The following is a 21,611-nucleotide window of genomic DNA, read 5'->3' as shown; positions in this document are numbered from 1 at the left end:
TCTTTTCTTGAATGAACTTTGGTAGTTTCTTTTAAGGAGTTTGTCCAGTTTCTCATAAGTTTTCAAATTTATTGGCATAAACTTGTTCACAGTATTCCATTTGTATTCTTTTAACATCTGTGGAATCTGTAATGATGACATCTCTTTCATTCCTGATGTTTGTAATTCATGGTTACTTTTCCAGTCTTATTAGATATTCATCACTTTTATTTATCAAATAACCAGCTTTTGGTTTTGTTGATTTTCTCTGTTGTTGATTTTGTGGTTTGACCTTTATTGCCTTACTTCCCTGAAAATAACACCGGGTCTTATATTAATTTTTGCTCCAAAAGGTGCATTAGGGCTTATTTTCAGGGGTGTCTTATTTTTTCATGTACAACAATGTACATTTATTCGCTTATTCATGTACAAAAACCTACACTTACTCAAATACAGTCATATCATCTTCTTCTGTAACATCATCATAACTCTCCAAACCCCGAATTCCGGCTTGAATTTCTTGCGACTCCATTTCCTGTAGAACCATTGGCCCCAATCTCTCATGTCCAGCAGTAGAGCTACTTAAATGAGCACTTCTTGTCCATGTAACCTGCTTGTAGTGCATTGGCAACACAGCTGTCAGCAATTTTATCCCATGAGTTCTTCACCCAAGTCATGACCTGTTGCAGGCTGGTGTTCACAAAGTTTCCACGCTAATTTCTCTCCATTCTACTCTCAATGTAGTAATTGATTTCCATGCACAAATGGTCCTTGAATGGATTGTTTATTGCAATATCAAGAGTCTGGAGATAGTCAGTCATTCCTGTGGGAATCATTATTTGATCTATTATTCTCTCTGCAAGGAAGTTTTTCATGTCTTTAGTGCAGTGAGTGCTGGCTGAATCCGACTAGCAGATCTCTTTGGCCACCTCGCAAAACAAGTGGCAGCATTAAATCGACCCACTTCCTTATAACTGCTTGTGTGCACTAGGCTTTTTCGGTTCAAGAACATAAACACCTGAAACACGTTCAACCTTATCTTTCTTGCCCTTAGTGATGATTAGAGGTGGGGCTTTCTTTCCATCCAGACGAATTACCAAAATACAGGTAACACATGCACTTTCGTAACCAGTGGAGGGAATATAGATCGATGAGGCACCCCTCTGGTCAATTGTTATTTGAACTCCTTGGCGCATAAACACTGCAGTTTCATCCATAGCAATCATGTTGGAGAGTTGGTATTTAGAAAAGTTGATGCCATCAACAAAGGATTTGAATGCATTGCACGTTTAATAACTTCAGTATCTTTCAGCTTGAACAGTATTGTCAATCTTAGAGACAGTTCATATCACTGAAGGAAGCCATCCAGCCAGTGTTGTGATGCTTTGAATTCTTCTGGGGATATTTCTAACTGTGGTGCCATTGCAAGGGCAAATGCTTGAATATGAGCCCTGCACACAACCAAAGCCTTTGCTCTCCTGTCAGCAGTCCATTTGCTGATGATGTCTTCCAGTTCAGGAAAGGTTGCCAACCTGATCCACACTTGCGCTTCTTAGCATTTCCCTCATCTACCTGTTAACTGAGATTATTGTACTCTGCTCGCCATTTTTGGCCCAAACAGACATCCAACTTTTTCTCTTTGCAGAAAGCCGTAAGATGCCTGCCCTGGTAGTCCTCCACGATTCCTTTCTTGTACTCAACAGAATAGCTTTCTCTTTTTGTACTCAGCTTGTCTGGGAGTCAAATATTATTCTCTTTAAATCTACCATTAAATCAAGTGTTAATTGAAGACTTATGAGACAGGAGTGGCAACAAAAATAATGACAGTTAAGAATGACGGTCCACACAAAAGCAACAAAAAATTGCAGGCACCAAAATTTAGAAAACGTTTATTTCACATGAGTGCATTAAGTGCGTCCATTACAACACACGACATATTGGATTATGAAGATTCATATTAGACACAACCACGTCCGTTCATTATCAAGTGTGTATGTTATTTGTGTATTGTGTCTGCACTCTGATTGATCATTCGGCAATAAGTCTCGAGTTCATGTGTTTAAATAGGCGTTTACCTCTCGTCCAAAGGCGCCTGCTTGGGTATTTACAAATACTTAAATATAATTTATATCATGATTTATTTTAAGTATTAATGTCAGTAATGTTATTTATTTATATTTATATATATTAATATTATTATTTTATAATTCAATACGTCTGTCATGTGTTGCAAGGGATGTACAAAATGCGTCTGTCTGGCTGACAGTCTTAACTGGGCTTAATTTTGGGGTAGGACTTATATTAGGAGCATCCTGAAAAATCATACTAGGACTTATTTTCCAGTTAGGTCTTATTTTCGGGGAAATACGGTATTTCCTTTCTTCTGCTTACTTTGGGTTTAATTTTCTCTTTTACTGGTTTCTTAAGGTGGATATTGAAATCATTGCTTTGAGACTTCTTTTCTAATGTGGCACCCTGTGCTGTCAATTCCCCCTAGATACTTGCTTCAATGGCATCCCCCAAAATCTGCTATGTTGTCTTCTCATTTTTATTCAGTTAAAAATGTTTTCTAATTTTCCATTTTTTCTTTGACCCATGGATAATTTACAAGTATGTTGTTTATTTTCCAAATATTGGGGGGTTTCCAAAGATCTTTCTATTAATGATTTTTAATTTAATTCTGTTGTAGTCCCAGAATATACTTTGTATGCTTTGAATCCTATGAAATGTGTTGATACTTACTGTGTGGCCCAGATGTGATTTATCTTGGTAAGTGTTCTGTATGCACTTAAAAGGAATGTAAGTTCTGCTATTTTTGGACAGAGTGTTTTTAAATGTTCATTAGTTCAAGTTAGTTAATAGAGTTGTTCAAATCTACTGTATCTTTGTTGATTTTCTTTTTATTTATCTTCTTAATTATTAAGATAGTTGTATTGAAATATGCAACTATACTTGGATTTGTCTGTTTCTTCTTGAAGTTCTATCAGTTTTTATTTCATATAGATTTAAGCTCTCTTTTTAGGTGCATAAATGTTTAGAAATACTATGTTTTTTTAGTTAATTGACCTTTTTATCATTAAGTGACTTTCTTTACTCCTGGTAATATTCTTTGCTCTGAGATTATTTTTTCTAATATAATTATATCCATTCCAACTTTCTATTGGGTAGTATTAACTTGGTTTATGTTTTTCTATTCTTTTATGTTAAGCTCATTTGTATCTTTATAATGAAAGTACTTTTCTTATAATCAGCATGTAATTAGATCTTACTTTGTTACCTAGTTTTATAATCTGTGTGTTTTAATTGAGTGTTTCGGGAATTTACATTTAATGTGATTACTGACATGATTTTTATTGTAATATTTTGCTTTTTTTTCTACTTGTATCCTCTGATCTTTATTTACATCTTTTCAGTCTTCTTTTGGATTAACAAAGTATATTTTATGACTCTATTTTATCTCCTTTGTTGGATCATTAGCTATAACTTTTGTGTTGTTATTTTATTAACAGCTTTAAGATTTATAGTATACATCTTTAAATTATCATAGTCAACCATAACTCATATTATACCATTTCACATATAGTGTTCGAAAATTACAATAGTGTAATTTCATTTCTTCCATTTGGATTTTATTGGTTTCATACTCGTATATTTTACTTTTACCTATTTTATAAACCTCACAGTGCATTGTTATTCCTTTTGTTTAAACTTTTTACCTTTTAAAGAGTTTCAAATAATGAGAGAAATAATGGATATTTGTTTTTGTCATTACCATTTCTAATACTAGTCATTTCTTTTTGTGGATCTGTATTTGTATCTGGAATCATATTTCACCTGCCTGAAGGTGTTCTTTCAATATTTTTTGTAGTGGAAGTCTGTTAGTAATGAATGCCTTCAACTTTTTATGCTGAAAATTCTGCCTTTTTTTAAAAGATATTTTTGCTGGGTGTAGAATTGTAGATTGACAATTATTTTCTTTCAGTATTTTAAAGATGTTGCTTCATGCCTTCTCCCTTTCACTGTTTCCAATGAGAAGTATGATATCATCTCACCTTTGTTTCCCTTTATATAATGTGTCTTTTTTCTCTAGCTGCTTTTAAGATTTTCTTTTTATCACTAGTTACGTGCAATTTAATTATGACATTTCTTGTTATATTTTTCTTTGTTTCTTGTGTTTGGAGTTTTTTGAGCGTTTTGGATCTGAGTTTATAGTTTTGGAAAATTTTGGCCATTATTTCTTCGAGTATTTTTGCTGGCTCCTCCTTTCCTCTCTTTTAGGGACTTCCATTACCCACATGTTCGGCTGCTTGAAATTGTCCTACTCACCTCTGTTCTTTTCATTAAACCAAATTTTTTGTGTGTGCTTTTTTTTTTTTATTTTTTTATTTTCTATTGTATGTCTTAAAGTTTACTAATCTTTTCTTCTGCAATATCATATCTGTTAATATCATTTGATGTCGTCTTTCATTTTAGACATTGTAGTTTTCAATTATAGACCTTCAGTTTTGGACATTTTTATATCTTTCCAAATCTACTTAACTTTTTAAACATATAGAATACACACTCCATGATAACTTTTAATGGCATCCTCTGCTAATGCTAACATCTCTGTTAGTTTTGGATTGATTGATTATTCTCTCTTTTTTTTTTTACTTTTTGCATGCTTGATATCTTATGTTGGGTGCCAGGCATTATAAATGTTACTTTGTTGGGTGCTGGATATTTTTGTGTTCCTGTACCTCTTCTTTAGCTTTGTTTTAGGATGCAGTTATGTGGTAACAATTTGACACTTCTCCGTCTTGCTTTTAGGATTTGTTAGATGAATATGGAGCAGTGCTCATTTTAGCACTACTTATTCTCTTCTACTAAGGCAAGGCTTTCCTGCATACTTTAACCAATGCCCGACCAATTATGTGTTTTTCTAGTCTTGCAGGTGGGAACATCCACTGTTCTCTCTAATCCTTTTAGATGACTTTTTTTCTACTGTTGGTTATTTTCTCACATGCATGTTCACTGATCCTTACTCAGCTGAATGCATGAAAGTACCCTCTGCAGATCTCTGGGATTCTCTCTCAGTCCATCTTTCTCTTCTCTCTGGTAACTTGTCCTGTGAAATCTAGCTGTGTTGTTCTCCTGAGACTCTGTTTTAATCCCTGCTACTCTGGATGTCTGCCAAGCTGAACTTCAGCTCCTCCATACTGCTCTGCTTCCTGAAGTCTTTCAAAGCACTAAGCTGGGGGCAATTGTAGAGCTTCTCTTATTTGTTTCTATCTTTTAGCTACCACTATCTTTTGTGGCTTAATATCCAGTGTTTTGGAAACCATTCTTTCATGTATTTTATCTGTTTCTTTTCAGGCAGGTGGAGAAATCTAGTCCTTGCTACCCTATTTAGGCCATACTCAGAAGTCTCTAATAACATCTGATTATAGTTTGCTTGAAAATATATTTCTGGATTTCTAACATGGGGTCTCTATATGCTGAGCAAAGTTTTAGTCAATAAATTAACTACAGTGAAAAATTGGAATATCCCTTGAAAATCTGTTGCATTGCGATCTACTATAAAACTCTGTATGTATGTTGTGTATTAACCTGCTATGTTGTGGATTAACCTGACAGACATAGTTTATGGAAGAAGAAGTACTCCCCAGCTTTCTCATAATTTTTTTTAGAGGAATGTGTCAGGGGAATAAAATGTAAAAAATAATTTAGAGTTTAGCTCAAGAAAGATATCTCTGGATTTCTTTTATTAGTTTTTGTACATTTTCATTCAGATGAGAAACCTCTCATAAGAGCATCATAGTTCATTTCTTTTGAATGTTTTATATTCAAAAGAAAGTGTTCCTTTGAATGATATATACTTTACATATAAAAATTGTTTATATTCTAAATGAAAAGTATATTCAGTTCAATTTCTTTTTCAAATTTGATCATGATACATATGCCCAGCTGCCTTATGTAATAGAAAAAGAAGGGTTTTGCTTTTAATAGACGCTGAATACATTTCTTTGATTTATCATAACCCCAAAGGATTAAGCTCAGTGAAATTTGGCCAGACTAGTCTTAGGAAGAAAAATAATGACAATACTAACATTTTATAGCTTAAAATTTAATTAAAAGCTGATTAATATATTAATTTAGTTATTTTTTAAGAATCAAGATTAAATAAACTTTTGTTGTAATTTTGAGGCTTTTTCATATAAAGCCATCCCTAACAATTAATTAACTCTTTGAATACATGTAGGATACAGAGAAAAATAAATGAAGTGCAGGACATATGGAAATTTCAATACAATAAGATTTTATGAAATATTGCTTCCATTTATTTCCTTTTAGGTTGATACCTCTTTAATAAGTAAAAGCTATATATTTAGTCAAGTTTAAAAATAATGACTATGGGGAGAAATTATTTTGTAATCCTAGGATGGTGACTCTAGTTAGGAAAGACATTAAAGAAAATTTACAGCTAGGATTATTTTAAGCTTCAAAATGCAGCAACATTAATTTTTTTGTTTCTTTTTGGTGCAAAAAATAGATTTCCATCCCCTTAACAGTAAATCTAATATTGAAAAAAGTAAATGTTTCAGAATTGAATTGTTTAATTTATAAATGTAAATATATAATGTTTTTCTGTCAAAGTATCAGATTTGAAGCAGAATGAATTATAACTTTATGATTATAAAAGAAAGAGGTCCTTAAGAAAGTCCTTTAAATATATTGGTATATATGTGTTCAAGTGGTAAGAATGGAATGATAATATTGACATGCTCTAGTGTAAATGAGTCATTAAGTATCATTTATATGAATGGTTTTAATAACCAGTATTTAAATTGTACACTCAGAGATAAAGTAATGATTAGAGTATTATTACAGTCCTCTAGCCAGTTCTTTCTTTAATTTCAAGTCACTGTGATTACGTGGAAGTCTGTAGCTAGTATGCTAGTGCAGTATGCACTTATTCCCCATACACCCAAGATATGAATTTTCTTTTAGACTTCATAGAATTACTACATACCAGTATATTGGGAAAATTTTGACATTCTCCAGAAAGAGCGAGGCATACGCTGAGAAAATTAGGAGAACCAGGTTTTGTTCCTGCTCTGCTGTTACGTGACTTTTGTTTGACGTGTCATTTCATGTCTTAGCATTTCTGTGTTAAAACGTGTAAAATGAAAGCATCAATCTAACTGATTTGTAAGATTTATCCTGGATTTAACATTTTATAATTTTAAATTAATGCTAGATTATTCATGCACTTCTTGAAGTGTTTGAAAAGTGTGTTCATGTAGCCAAATATTCTGCTTAAATAATTTTTAAAAGGTAATTGGGAAGCTTCATTAATTCTCTTATGTTACTATGTCTAATATGTTGTGTGATAAGCTTTGGTTTTTATTCCTTCTCACATTTATATAACATGGGAAAGTTGAGGGCACCACTGTATATAGGAATTTGAGAAATAAGTAAAGCAGGGAAACTTATCAGAATTATATAATTTACAGGGCCATCATTAAGTAAGTGGCTTTATCAGGTGGATCTTCAATTTCAAGCTGTTAAACTGAATAATCTAGAAAGTGTGAGAATATTATTAGAGAACAGTTGTAGGATTTAAAAGGAAGAGAGATAATTGTTTCCCCTCACTGACGTCAACCTCCCTAATTCTGCAGGATAATGCAGTGACTACGAGAAACAGCCTAACTTGCAGAATTGTAGGAGATGTTATACCTCCTAATGAATATTAACGTTGTGGGAGGAGGTAAAATAATGTTTCAAACTGAGCATAAAGTAATACAATTTCACCACTTAAATTTGTGCTGAAGACACATCAGCACAAGTTCTGAAGTGAGACTAAGTTTGAATCCCATCTTCATCACTTACTAGCTATGTGACTTGTACAAGATGCTTAATCTCTCTGCCTCAGTTTCTTTATCTGTAAATAGAAATATTAGTACCTATCTCACAAGGCTATTGGTGAAGGTAAAATGAATTAATATTTGTGAAGCACTTAGACATGTACTTGGCGCACAGTGAGTGCTATAGAAGTGTTTTGCAATAATTTTTATGCTTTTAGTTTTTTATGTACTATATATGTGAGGTGTTATGTGAGCTGCTTTCACATTTGTTTCCTTGTTCATTTAGATAATCATATTTGTATATTGGGTTAATATTGTCAACCAAACAATAACATTGACTAGTTAGTCTGTTACCAAAACGATTTATTCGAGAAAAGGAAAGAGTACTGCAGCAGCATGAGAACAGGCAGACCCAATGAGCCAGGTGTACGTTCTGCCCTATGCCAAGATGGTGGAGATATATATATATGGCAGGAAGACAGGAAGTTAGAATCATAGAGGTTTATGAAAAGAAATTAGGACCGTAGAGTTCAAGGAGCCCAGCTGTGCCCACAGATCTCCCAGACTGATTAGTTTCCTTGAAGTCCCAGTTCATCTTTATCAGTGTACAGGTAACCCCCGTATAACATGGTTGTTAGGTTCCTAAAATGCCGTGTTATACAAAACAAGACACGTGTGCTCCAATGTTCATTGCAGCTTTGTTTACGGTGGCCAAGACATGGAAACAACCAAAATGTCCTTCGATAGATGAATGGATAAAGAAGTTGTGGTATATATACACAATGGAATACTATTCGGCGGTAAGAAAAGATGATATAGGAACATTTGTGACAACATGGATGGATCTTGAGAGAGTAATGCTGAGCGAAACAAGTCAGACAGAAAAAGCAGAGAACCGTGTGATTTCACTGATATGTGGTATATAAACCAAAGGCAGCAAGGGAACAGGACAAACAAATGGGAAAGAGAAACTCGTGGACACGGACAATAGTTTGGTGGTTGCCAGAGGGTAACGGGGGTGGGGGGTGGGGGGTGGGATATGAGGATGGGGGGGATCGAATATATGGTGATGGAAGGAGAACTGAATCTGGGTGAAGAACACACAATGGGATTTATAGATGATGTGATGCAGAATTGTACACCTGAAATCTATGTAATTTTACTGACAATTGTCACCGCAATAAATTTAATTTAAAAAAAAAAAAAAAAGAACTAGTACAAAAAAGGGGGTTAGTTTCCAAAAATTAAAAAAAATACTACTATACTTTTATAATTAAGAGAAATATCTTTATTAAAACAATTTTCACCAAAATTATAGCATTAATATGTAATAAATAATGTTTTCTTCATCATCATTATTAAGCTCCATTAACCAAGTGCGTTTTCTTTTTGACAAGATATCTTCATCCCTCTGAACTTAATACTCCATGAACAAAATGCATTTAAAATTCTAATAAATTTTAAAATTCTGCAGTCAAATCTGATACAGCATTCACGCCCAAATGAAAATTTTCAAATGAGATATCTTTTGCTCTTGAAAGCTCTTATTACGTTTTGTGTTGTTCGGGGATTTCCCTTATTTTGAATGAGATATTTTTTGCTCTTAAAAGCTCTTACTACTCTCCATGTTGTTCGGTGATTTCTGTAATTCTCAAACTGTGTTAGAGTGAAACCGTGCTCTAGAATGCCGTGTTGTGCGAGGGTTTCCGCCAATTCTCAAACTGTGTTAGAGCGAAACTGTGTTATAGAAAGTGCCATGTTATACGGGGGTTACCTGTATGTATGTATGTAGGTATGTATGTATGTATTTATTTTTCTCTTTCTTTTTTTAAATTAAAGTTTATTGGGGGGACAGTGGATACATAGGTTGGTTATGGAGGGAGAACTGACTGGGTGGTGAACACACAATGTGACATATAGATGATGTATTACAGAATTGTATCAGTGTATTTCTTATTGCATGCATAGACTGAGTCTGCCATAATGAATATGTATGTAAAATAATCAAAGCAATTGTAATCTTTAATCTTTGAATTGAACCATTTAGTCTTTGTGGTTTTTTTTTACACAGACTAAATGTAAAGCTGAGGGAAATATCCATGATTTAGATTGAAATTCACTTTTAAAGAAAGTGAATTTAAAATCCAAATTGTCCATCTGTTTAAAATAAAAATACAGCGGGTTATTATGTATATTTACATGTGGTTTTAATCAGTCATTGTCTTAAAGTCCTTGTTAATATTTTATATTTATACATTATCTTTGATTTTCAAGGAACACAATTCCAATTTGATTATTAATGAGATTAATATCATTTGTGCAAATACAATGAAACTTCTGACTTAATCGTATTACTAAAATCTGATTAGATTTTGTTTTGTTTTGAATTTCTTTTCTTTTAAAGGCTTGCCAGTTCAAAGAGAAGCACCATCTTGATTAGAGTCATCATCCTTATTCTTCCTTTTTCTTCTAACAATTTTCTCGGGAGATTTTATTCACCCTAATGTACTACATACGTGCATATGCTGATGGTTTACAGACACGGTTTCACTAGCCGGATTATTTTTGAGCTCCAGATCCAGCTATATAGCTGCCTACCGAAAATCTCTGCTTGGATGCATTAATAGGCACCTGAAATTCCCTTATATCTACCTGAATTCATTATTTCCCCTAAATCTGCTCCTCTTGATTTTTTGCCCCCCAAGGAGTTCTCCTCTTATCCTCCCAGTTGCCCAAGTTATAAGAGATTCTGGAAGTACTTCTCTCCTTCCTCTTCCTCAGTCAGGCTGTAAGGGGCCTTACTTCTCAGTATCTCCTAAATCAGTCTACTTCTTTCCATTCCTCTTGCTACTACGATACGAGTTCATACTACTCTCACATTTGTTTCTTACCCAAAATATTGCAGCAGTTCCTAGTTGTTCTACATGCTCCAGATTTGTCTCCTTCCAATCAGTGTGCACATTGAAGCATAGTGAACACTTAATAAATAGTAACTGATAATATTATGCCTTATTTATAAACCATATGGTAGGTCTTATGTTTATTTTTTCTTCCTATTGAAAGATAATAAAGATATGATGGCAGTAATATTTCATGTATATATTATAGCTAAATTTTCTATGTATATGTTATAGCTAAAATTGAACTTGTTTTATTTGTTAAGAAGGATTAACTATTAGTAAATTTATTAGTTATGACTTCAATTTTTTGTTAATTTAAAAAGTTCTGTAATGTGAGTTATCTTGTGAAAATGTTATGCTTCTGAGATTTTGCCAGATATTAATGCATCATGTTTCACCGAAAATAATACCTAGCCAGACAATCTAATGCATCTTTTGGAGAAAAAATTAATATAAGACGTGGTATTACATTACATTACATTACATATTATGTCACATTGCATTGCATCGCATCACATCACAGACCAGGTCTTATATTATAGTAAAATAATTTTTGCTCCAAAAGATGCATTAGAACTGATTGTCCGGCTGGGTCTTATTTTGGGGGAAACAGGGTAGTTAACCATGAAGAGTTTAGTTCAAACATATCATTTATATAATCTAGTTATTATAAACTGTTTGTATTCCCAATATGCCAGTCTTATTTATGCTTTTGTTTCTTTTAAAAATGCCATATTCTTTGCATAAAATGTTCTCTTTTACTGGTCTTACTGACATTCTCTTCGTATTCTTTAAAGCACTGCTTACATCTCAGAAACCTTCTCTTAATTCTAAGTCCTGTTATTTCCTCTTTTATTTGTGTTTCCATAGTGCTTTGCTTTTCCCTTGCATTCAGAACATCTCTGTTCCACAATGATTTATTTTTCTCTCATTATATTTAGTTCCTTGAGGGCAGACACTAACTTCTAATTTTTTACATATGAGACGTCTAGTATAGTGCCTGTAAATAAGTGCTCTGTAAATGATTTTTATTGGACTAAATGATTGGCAATAGATGTCACTGACTATGTACAATAGCTTTTATATGATCATTAGCTTTAACATTTGTAACAAAACAATTAAGAACACAGTAATGTAAAGTATACAATCCTATCTCTTCAATGCAATATCCTATGTTTTAATAGGCTAGAGTATCAGATGTAGAACTATATTCCATGACACTGTGTTGAGAGCTTTTCATACTATTTTAATTCTCAAAAAAAACAACCTATAACATTAATTCTCTGTTTTGCATATAAGGAAGTAAAGGCTAGAGAGCTTAAAGGAATTGTATAAGACACACAACTAGTGTTGTTTTAAAAGGTGGGATTTTAAGATAAGCCTTTCTGATTACAAAATTTTTTTCTCTTAGTCGTATTATTCTACCACCCATATTTCAGAAAAAGTGCTACCTCAAAACACATGATTTTAATTTTTAATTTATATAAGTTTTTGTAATATATCAGGCCATTATTACATTATCACTGTTACTGAAGTATTATTTTATATTTAACTGTAGAAAAATGCAACAATTGAGTTTAATTTTATTACATCTAAATATGTTTTCTTGAACAAATCATATATCTTATCCCTTTATTTTCCACATTTATAATATTGGGAAACTATGACCCAAAATTACCACTTGTAATCAGTAATATTTTATCTTTAGTGACTTTTTTTAATTAAATATTTTCTTTTTAGTTATAAAGTTCAGAAGACTTCTAAATTAATGGAACAGAGATGACTTTCAGAAGTAATATGCATAGCATATAAAATTAATTTTTGTCTACGTTTGATAGTTTATGATGAAATTAAAGATAAACAGTTATGCTGTGTTTTACTATCTTTGTACATAAAACCTTTTTTCTTAACATTTCTCAGTTTCTCTCTTTGAGTTAATTATTTAATTGGGATTTTATTTGTGGAAAGAGCATTCTTTTTTGATGTTTGGGTAGTTAATTAATTTTATAGAAACTATTCCGATTTACATATCTTAAGATATTCTAGCATGCTCTAGCTTGAAATGTATGGAATAAAATTTTCTTTTAAAATGTTTACATTTCAATCAAAATATAATTATACTTTTTCAGAATTTTTATTTCACTAACAAACTTTTAAAAACTCTTATTTGTCTTAAGAATGGAATTAATTATTTCTTTTTTGTTTTGTCTTTTCTGTCCTTTCTAACTTGCTTTCGTGGATATTCACACCAGGAGGACAAAGTGGTTAGAGTCTTTTTTCTGTCTAAAATTATTTTTTTTCTTGTTATTGCTACTTTTAATTTTGTAGCTGTATTTAATTTATATACTTATAAATGTTTTGTTACAGTTGTAATGCATGATAATTGCTATACATTAAGATATATCTTAAGCATGCTATCTGATTTTACTGAAAAATACTTTATTAGATTATAGATGAAACACTGATTATTGTGTTCTTAAAGAGTTTTGCCTCTTTAGAACTTAGTATTTTTTTAAGGAGATCTTATAACATTCCCCATTATGATAAGAATTTCTTTAATCTTATGTTTTCCTTAACTCATCAATATACCATCAGAGTTTTTAAAAGAAGCTTCTGAGTTAGTATAAAGATTCAATCTTTGTAACAGTAAGTCACAATAACACTGAAATGAACTTTCTGAAGTACAGTATATTTGCAGTTGATTATAAGTATTCAATATATTTTTATTTTTCTTAACAATATGTTTTAGAAATTGGTAAATGTCTCTTATATCTTTATATAAATATTAGATATAATTGTAATTTAAAAATACTTATATATAAAGGATTCGACTATAGCCTTGGTTTTAATATTCTGTTAATGTCTGCCCTCAGAGGTTTGATTTGAATTTGGTTCTGCTCTGGAGACTGATGACTTCCTGCAAATATAGATAAAATCTATTCTGATTCTTTTTGATGAGTCAAACTAAAGCTTGAGGTCTTTTCAAATTTCCTAAATTCAAATTTGTATAAAACCCCAAGAAAACATCATTTAGCTGAGGTCTTCTAAACAGTGCTTTCTTTTTTTTTGGTCAATGGGAGCCTTTTTATTCTCTTCAGTCTTTAGTTACTATGTTGGGATAATGTAGGTGGTGGCAAATATTGATAAGGATTTAGAATGAACTCTGAGTGAAAGAAAAGATACTGCAACTACCTCCAGGTTTGGTGGTTTTATTTTTGTTTAGTTATTTTTAGCCTATAGGAGTTATACCAAACTTTCAAGGGCATTTTGAAGATACAGAGGTCAATTACTGTAGACGTGTCCCAGACTGTGCATCATCCTCAAAACAGGGCAGATTCTCTAGAGAACCTACCAGCCTTTTACGAGCCAACCTTATTAGCTGACTCCCAAGTAGTGCGCTTCAGGCAATTCAAAGCCTTTAGAAGCTCTAGAGCTACTTTTGTGTCCAGCGTTAACACAGTATATACATAAAGGTTTGATTACTATCTATAATTTTTATCATGAATTCTGACACCTATCCCAGATGTTAGACACTTAGTGATAATTCAGCTATGATTTTCATTTACCAACAAGATTTCATAATATAAGTCTATATTTTAAACAAAGGATTGATTAACAGATAAAAGTATACTAATTTTATGTGGATTTGGAACATTGCAAATAAAATTCAATAGGTCTTTTTATGACACTCTTTATGTAGTATTGTTCAATACAATGTTCCACAATGATGAAAGTGTTTTGTATCTTCACTATCCAACACAGTAGGTTCAAGTCACATGAGCCTTGAAGTGACATTGAACACTTGAAATGTGGCTTGTGTGATTGAGGAATTGAATTTTTAATTTAAGTTAAATTTAATTTAAATGGATATATGTGGCTAGTGGCTAATGAAACCCCAATCCTAGACAGCAAACATTCTATCTATGACTATTCAACCCCTAAGGCAGTAAATACCCTGCACTCATACTAGCAGTATGTATACTAGCCGCGGAGATGAAAGCTCTACAGAATGCAAGAAGGATACACTTGCCAATGTCAGTCTCATATGTGGCTAACGAGGATAATGGACAAGGACATCCCCCTAAGGGGCAGAATCAGGGAATATGAATGACAACAGTCAGATCCTAAACAGCTGGATCTGAGGCTGTCAGAAAGGATAACCAAAGAAATTAACCATTGTCCATGTAGGGATCACTGTGTGCGATGGGTGGTGGACTTCTGTATATTTCTAATTCTTCCTATTTCTGAATGAGAGTTTTTGTTGTCATTACCCTCTTCTTTCTCCATCATTGTGTATTGGGTATGTTGGGAGCAGATGATTTGTCTTGAAGTGTATAGGTTCACAACGGTTCACACTCATCCATGGTGGAAAGATTTTCTCTACCTCAGAGATTCTGGATTCAGAGCTAGATTTTATAACTAGATGAGACTTTGGGATTATCTCCCTTTGGGAGGGGGTGAATGTGTTACATACAAAATATATGTATGGAGTGTTGAGTCATTGAAAGGGCAGACTGTTGTAGACCCTGTTCAATGGCTATTCTAACAGACATTTTTCAACTTTTCTCTTGCAATCTCCAGTAGAGGGACTTGAAAAATATAAAGTGTTCTAGCTTTCTTTGAGTTTGGGAATGGCTTTGTGACACAGGTCTAGCAAGTGAGGTGTAAGAAAATGTATGAGGGCTTTTAGGAAGTCATGATAAAAAAGATGTAGCTGAAACTACCTTTCAATGTAAAAGCGATGTCTTGAACTTGACAGGCCATCTTTGAAGATGAGGGAAAAGCCAAGAGTATTATAATTGAGTTATTAGTCATGACATTGTTGAGCCACTGATCCAACACCGTTGGACACCTTTCCACAATGTAAGAAGAATATGCACCCCAAGTTCTTTCTGCCACCAGTAGTCAGATTTTCTTTTACGTATAGCCAAAAGCATTCTTAATGGAAACGTTAGTGGAGATGCAATGTGCACCAGAAAAACCAAACAAACATCTGGAATTGTTCTTCAGAAATACAGAAGTAGAATAACGAAGTGCATATTGATCATTGCCTAGATACTCATCTATTTGCTTTGCCTTTATAAATGTTTGAAGAATGAGGATCACTTAACACATCTGCTCATATATTACATATAAATTACCCTAGGTTGTAGACAGTAAATTAATGTGAATGTGTTGGACTTTTTGGGATGTGTGAAACAAATAAGTAAACTAAACTTCAATGGTAAATTATTTGCCATAGGTTAGAACACATTATCTAATTGTTCATCTTTTAATAAATATGGACCTACTCATGTCTAGTGAGAGCATAGTGAAATTATAGTTTTGGCAACAAAATGTTGCTCATTTCACTGTCTAGAAACAATATTATCTGTTTATACAAAGACCACTTTATTGAGGATCTTAAAATTATTCCTCTTTTTCTTTTTACAACAGTTATTAGTTCTCTTATCAGTTATCTCTTGAATCAATAATAAATAAAAATTTCACTCATTGACAGGTTATTAATCTTTATTGTAAAAAAGAAAAATAATGTTACTAATGGAGATGTTATTGAAATGAAGGGTGTGGAAGGATGATAAGTGTCCGGTAGTATTTCTCACATATCGGAAACATAAAAGTTATCTGTTGGGTTGCAGCTGCAGCTATGATATTCAGAGCAAGGTGTTCTTTGTTTTCACTGCAATCTGATGCTTTTTCTAATTTAAACACATTATTCGGGCTTCTATACCATATGTGTTTATTTGCCCGCCCATTGTTATTCTCTTATGGAGTTGTACTTTAGCATATACTTAAATAGTGGCAATAGTGTGGAGCTGCATTCCTGTAAATACTGTCTTTACAGCAGTAGATTAATTTATTTGCTTTTGTATTTTTATTAAATCATACAATAACATGTACTTAATCTAAATAAAATTGTTCTAGAAACCAAATATAACAGTGCTGTCTGGGCCAACTCTTACAATAAAGTCACCAGTTTCGACACTGCTACTACCATTCTGCCTCTTTTGTTGTAAGCCTGACCAACACCAGAATTCTTACATTGTTTGGTAGGAAAACTACACAAGCATCCAGAGTTTTTCATTAGCAATATAGAAGTATTTTGGACTATATTATTTAAACAGCATGCCATTCAATAAGAATATAGGAAAAAAATACATCTAGAAGGCCGAAAGAATTTTGAGTAAATCATAAGACAGAGAGGAGTTGCTGAATATTTGTTTGGATATATTAATATATTACACATTTGAAATTTAGTGAACAATTTATGTTAAAAACCACTTACCTGATTATTTGCATATTTTGAGTAAATGTGCAAGGATGTATTATTCTTTTGCTGGTTCTGCTTGGTCTCCCACAGGACTTGTCCTGACCAGGACATCCAGGGGGGACCTCGTTATGGGCCAGTTCTTTTTGTATGGAGCTGCATTTGAGTCCTAATTCCTGGCAGAATAAACTCATCTCTTGTTTTCATACTTCTTTCCATTTGCTTCTTCCTTTATAGCAGTCTCTGTTCTCAGAGCCCCTCCACCCAAAGGCACTGGCAGTTCCCTTAACTCCTTCGTTGGGTATCATCCTATCTTCCAATTCCTATGTCTCTTTAGCACACAGTTCATCACTCCCGTTTTACAGTGTATGTGAAATATTCATGCTTGTTTTAAAGATTATTATGCATTTGCATAAGTAATATAGGAGCATGATATAAAATTCAAAAGATACATAAGTATATATGCTGAAAACTAAGTTTCTTTCCTATGCTTGGCCCTTAGTCTCCCAGTCCTTCAGTTCTTTTCTCCATAGGAAACCAGTTTTTATACAAATGTTCTGCACCTTAAATTTATATCTTACTTGTATAGCTTGGAAACTTTTCTGTTGATGCATATGGAATTATCACACTTATCTTAATGAATTCATTATTAATATGTGCCATAATTTATTTAACCAGATTATATTTAATCTTTTACTATTATAAACATATTTTTGTACATACATCACATTGCATATGTGATAGTACTTGTCTGATAAATTCCTTGAAGAGGAATTCAGAACATTTCAAGTTTCAACCAATATGCCAAATTGCCCTTTCTAAAGGTTATATTAATTTGTATTTTCACTAACAACATGTGAGAATGATAGTTCTCAACATGCTTGACAACACAATGTATCCAACTTTTTAATCTTTACCAATTTCATTGTAATTTTAATTTGCGTTTATCTATTATGAGTGATGTTGAGCATCTTTTTATATGTTTAGAAGCCATTTGTGTTTCCTTTTCTTTGTGCTGTCTGTTCATGCTTTCAAAGAAGAGCAAAGCTCTGCATTGTGTTTTAAGTTCTGAAATCGTCAAAAGTACTTTTAGTAATATATACTCATATTGAAGCAAGATGCTTGATCAAACACTAGAAGTTTCACTATGTTTTTAAATATAGTGTTGGAGATCATAGGAGCTAGATTAAGGCAGAAAAGGAAAAAAAAATCTGTAGTTCCACCCCCTTTTCAAAAAGTTTATGATAGTTTTGCACACTTCTCCACATGACCATTTAGAAATAGTTTGTTTAGCAAGTTCACAGAAAGTAATTTATGCCTTAAGTGATAAACAAGTACAGTTTATGAACTATCACTGTTAGCGATACTAACTATAATACTAACTCTATGTTTTATGACTTCATGCATTCATTTTCAAATGTATATACAAATGTAGAGATGGAATTTCTATTTTAAAAGATAAAAGCAGGTTCTACAGTAGATCTGAAAGCTGTTTTCTTCTTTGACACTGTCAGAAACAGGGAGAATGAAACCCGTGATGGAAATAGGATATAGTAAATCCTATTTGGATTGAACCATTTGATTTTAGTCTAATGATTTCAAATAATGGATCTTTGTAACTAGTGAGGTGTTTGCTAAGGTCCAAGTGACTGCTTCATAAATTCCCTTTAATCAAAATTCTATTCCTTTAGTAAAGGGAGACTTTAGTTCCGATTTCATAGTTTTCCTAATCATGTCGGAGCTTGCATTTTTCGTGTTCTTTACTACTCTTTGCTCATTTGTCTTATTTTTTTTTTAATGTGTATCCTTTATATGTTAAATGATGTACTTTTTTATGACACATACTGCAAATAACCCAGGTGTTCATTTTTCTTTTATTTGTTTATTGATATGTAGGAATGTTTAATTTCTTTGTAGTCAAATTTATTACTCTTTATAGCACCTGGATTTTATATCACACATAATAAAACTTTCTTTACTCCAAGAATCCAAAAACAAAATCCCCCATATTCTATCATGGCTTTTTTGGGGGTAGGGGGTAAGGTGGAGGAGGTATTCAATTTTTTAAATATTTAGGATTTTGACTTATTCAGAGTTTATTTTGGTGTGGGTTATATGGTATGGATCCAACTTTATTTCATATTGTTAGGCATTTGTCATAATGTTTTTTATTGAGTAATCAATTTTTTATCCATTAATGTGCACAACCACTCTTCACATATGGAATTCCTATAAGCATTATGGTCCATTCCTGGTCTCTTCAGACTTCTTCAATCTGCATGTTGATTTTTCTGTTCTTGAGCCAACACCAAGTACTACATAGTTTAATTACTATACCTTTTTATTATGTGTTACTAGCCCTGGTCAGTGGCATGTTAGGTAGTGGTGGTGCGAGTGGGCTACCCTGGCTACAGGGATTATGGTGGGGGCTGGTTGTCTGTAGAGAATATTAAAAAAACTAACTGAAAGTTGGCTCGCTTATTATTACCTCCACATGCAGGCAATTCTGAACCATTTGGTGATAAAGTACTCTTCCCCACTGGGGCAGGTTACGTAATCCCTACCCCCACCTCCAGTGTTACACCACTGGATCTAGTGTCCTCAAACATTGCTCTTCTTTTCTGTTCAGATATTTCCTGGCTGTTCTCTTTCATTGCCTTTTTTCAAAAATTGAAGTGTAACTTCCAATAAAATACACAGGATTAAGTATAGTTTGATGAGGTTTGAAAAAAAAAATATATTCCCATGTAATCATCACCCTTATCAAGTTATGTATCATTATTCCCATCATCCTAGGAAGTTCACTCATTCCCTTTTCCTGTCGATTAATTTATATCCTCCCTGCTTCATAAATTCCCGTTAATCTATTTATATGATTCATATAAATAGAATCACACAGTATGTATCATATATATCATCTTTTCTCCCAATTCAAAGTCTATGAAATTAATCCATGTTCTTGCTTGTATCAGTAGTTTGTACCTTTTTAATCCTAACTATTACTATATCGTGTGACTATACCACAATTTGCTTAGCCACTTTCCTGTTGTAGGACATGTGGTTTGTTCCTTTTTTTTTTTTTTTTCTACAATAAATAAAATTGCTATAAACATTTGGGTTATAGGTCTTTTTGTGGGCATATATTTTTATTTCTCTTAGATAAATACCTAGGAGTAGAACTGCTAGACAAGAACTTAGGTATATGTTTAATTTTTTATTAGAAACAATTTTCTAAAGTTCATGTACAATTTTCATATTTCCATCAGAAATATATGAAAGTTCTGGTTGCTCCACAACTTTACCAGCATTTGGTGTTGTCATTCTTTTTCATTTAAGTTATTCTAGTGAGTGTGGTTTGTTTTTTTCCATTTCCTTAATGACTAAGGATATTGAGCATCATTAGTGTCTATTGCCCATTCATATTATGTCTCTTGTGAAATGTCTGCTTAAATGTTTGCTGATTTTAAAATTTAATTTTTGCCTTTTTATTATTGATTTGCAATTTTCCCTGCATATATTCTGAATGCAAGTGTCAGATATATGCATTAAGAATATTTTCTCCCAGTCTATGACTTGCGTTTTTATTTCTTAATGGTGTATTTTGGAGAACAGAGAATTTTAATTTTGATGAAGTCCAGTTTATTAACTTTTTCTTTTATAGTTAATGCTTTCTGTAGCCTGAGGTATCTTTGTCTATCCCAAAGTTGCAAAAATATTCTCTTTGCTACACTTGCTCATTTTTCCTTCTATATGTTGGAATCAATTTGTTTATTCCTAAATAAATCAAATAGGCATTTTTTACTAGGATCACTTTAATTATGGATTTAGGAAGAATTGTTATTTTTATATTATGTCTTCATATTCAAAATTAGAATATTATTCTTGATTTATTCATCTTCCTTTATATCCCCATAGCATTATTTATATTAATTTTGCCTATTTCTCAATAGTTTATTTTAAAATTATAAGTGAAATATTGTATTACTTTTATATAAGAACATATTAATTTTTGTATATTAATGTACACACCTATCTTTCTAAATTATATTCTTTATCAGTTTTTCAGTTGTCTTTTGAGTTTTGACAGTTGAAACCATATGACTTGAACATAATATACTTCCTCTTTTCTCATTGATTTTTTTGTGTTGAGTTGCATTAGCCGCAACCTTCAGAACAATCTGAAATAAAAATATATTCACTTAAATAATTAAAATAATCTGTTAACTTGTCATTTTGTTTTATTTTAAAATACTTTACAGTTGTATAATTACTTTTACTGTTTTCCCACCTTTCCTATGCAAACATCTTTTCCCTATCTGTTGCAGATTAATCCCAATTTTGTTTAGAGGTTTTTTGTTTTTGTTTCAATTTTTTATTGGGGAATGTTGGAGAACAGTGTGTTTTACCAGGGCCCAACATCTCCACGTTAAGTCATTGTCCTTCAGTCTTGTTGTGGAGGGTGAAGCTCAGCTTCATGTCCAGTCAATCTTTAGTTGCATGGGGCGTAGCCCACCATCCCATGTGGGAATTGAACTGGCAACCTTGTTAAGAGTTCTGCTCTAACCAACTTAGCAGCCTGGCCTCCCCTCCGGAAGCTTAGTGGCAGCTCGTTGTCTT

The 21,611-nt window shown here is 32.6% G+C and overlaps 1 protein-coding gene across 42 annotated transcripts in view; it reads left to right on the top strand.

The window, feature by feature from the left end:
* RIMS2 (regulating synaptic membrane exocytosis 2) overlaps window positions 1–21,611 on the top strand; it is a 592,512-nt gene that overhangs the window by 140,215 nt on the left and 430,686 nt on the right. For 28 of the 42 annotated variants that reach the window (XM_074316891.1, XM_074316856.1, XM_074316855.1 and 25 more), the window contains one exon: window positions 12,979–12,990. The exons of the other annotated variants lie outside the window; for them this stretch is intronic. In XM_074316891.1, coding sequence (XP_074172992.1) covers window positions 12,979–12,990 — 12 coding nt within the window. The remainder of the gene's footprint in view (window positions 1–12,978; window positions 12,991–21,611) is intronic. 42 annotated transcript variants of the gene reach the window in all.

Source organism: Rhinolophus sinicus, linkage group LG12 (genome assembly GCF_036562045.2).
Source record: "Rhinolophus sinicus isolate RSC01 linkage group LG12, ASM3656204v1, whole genome shotgun sequence".
NCBI classification, from domain to species: domain Eukaryota; kingdom Metazoa; phylum Chordata; class Mammalia; order Chiroptera; family Rhinolophidae; genus Rhinolophus; species Rhinolophus sinicus.
The sequence above is the reverse complement of the archived record's forward strand: the minus strand, read 5'-3'. Positions and strand labels throughout refer to the sequence as shown.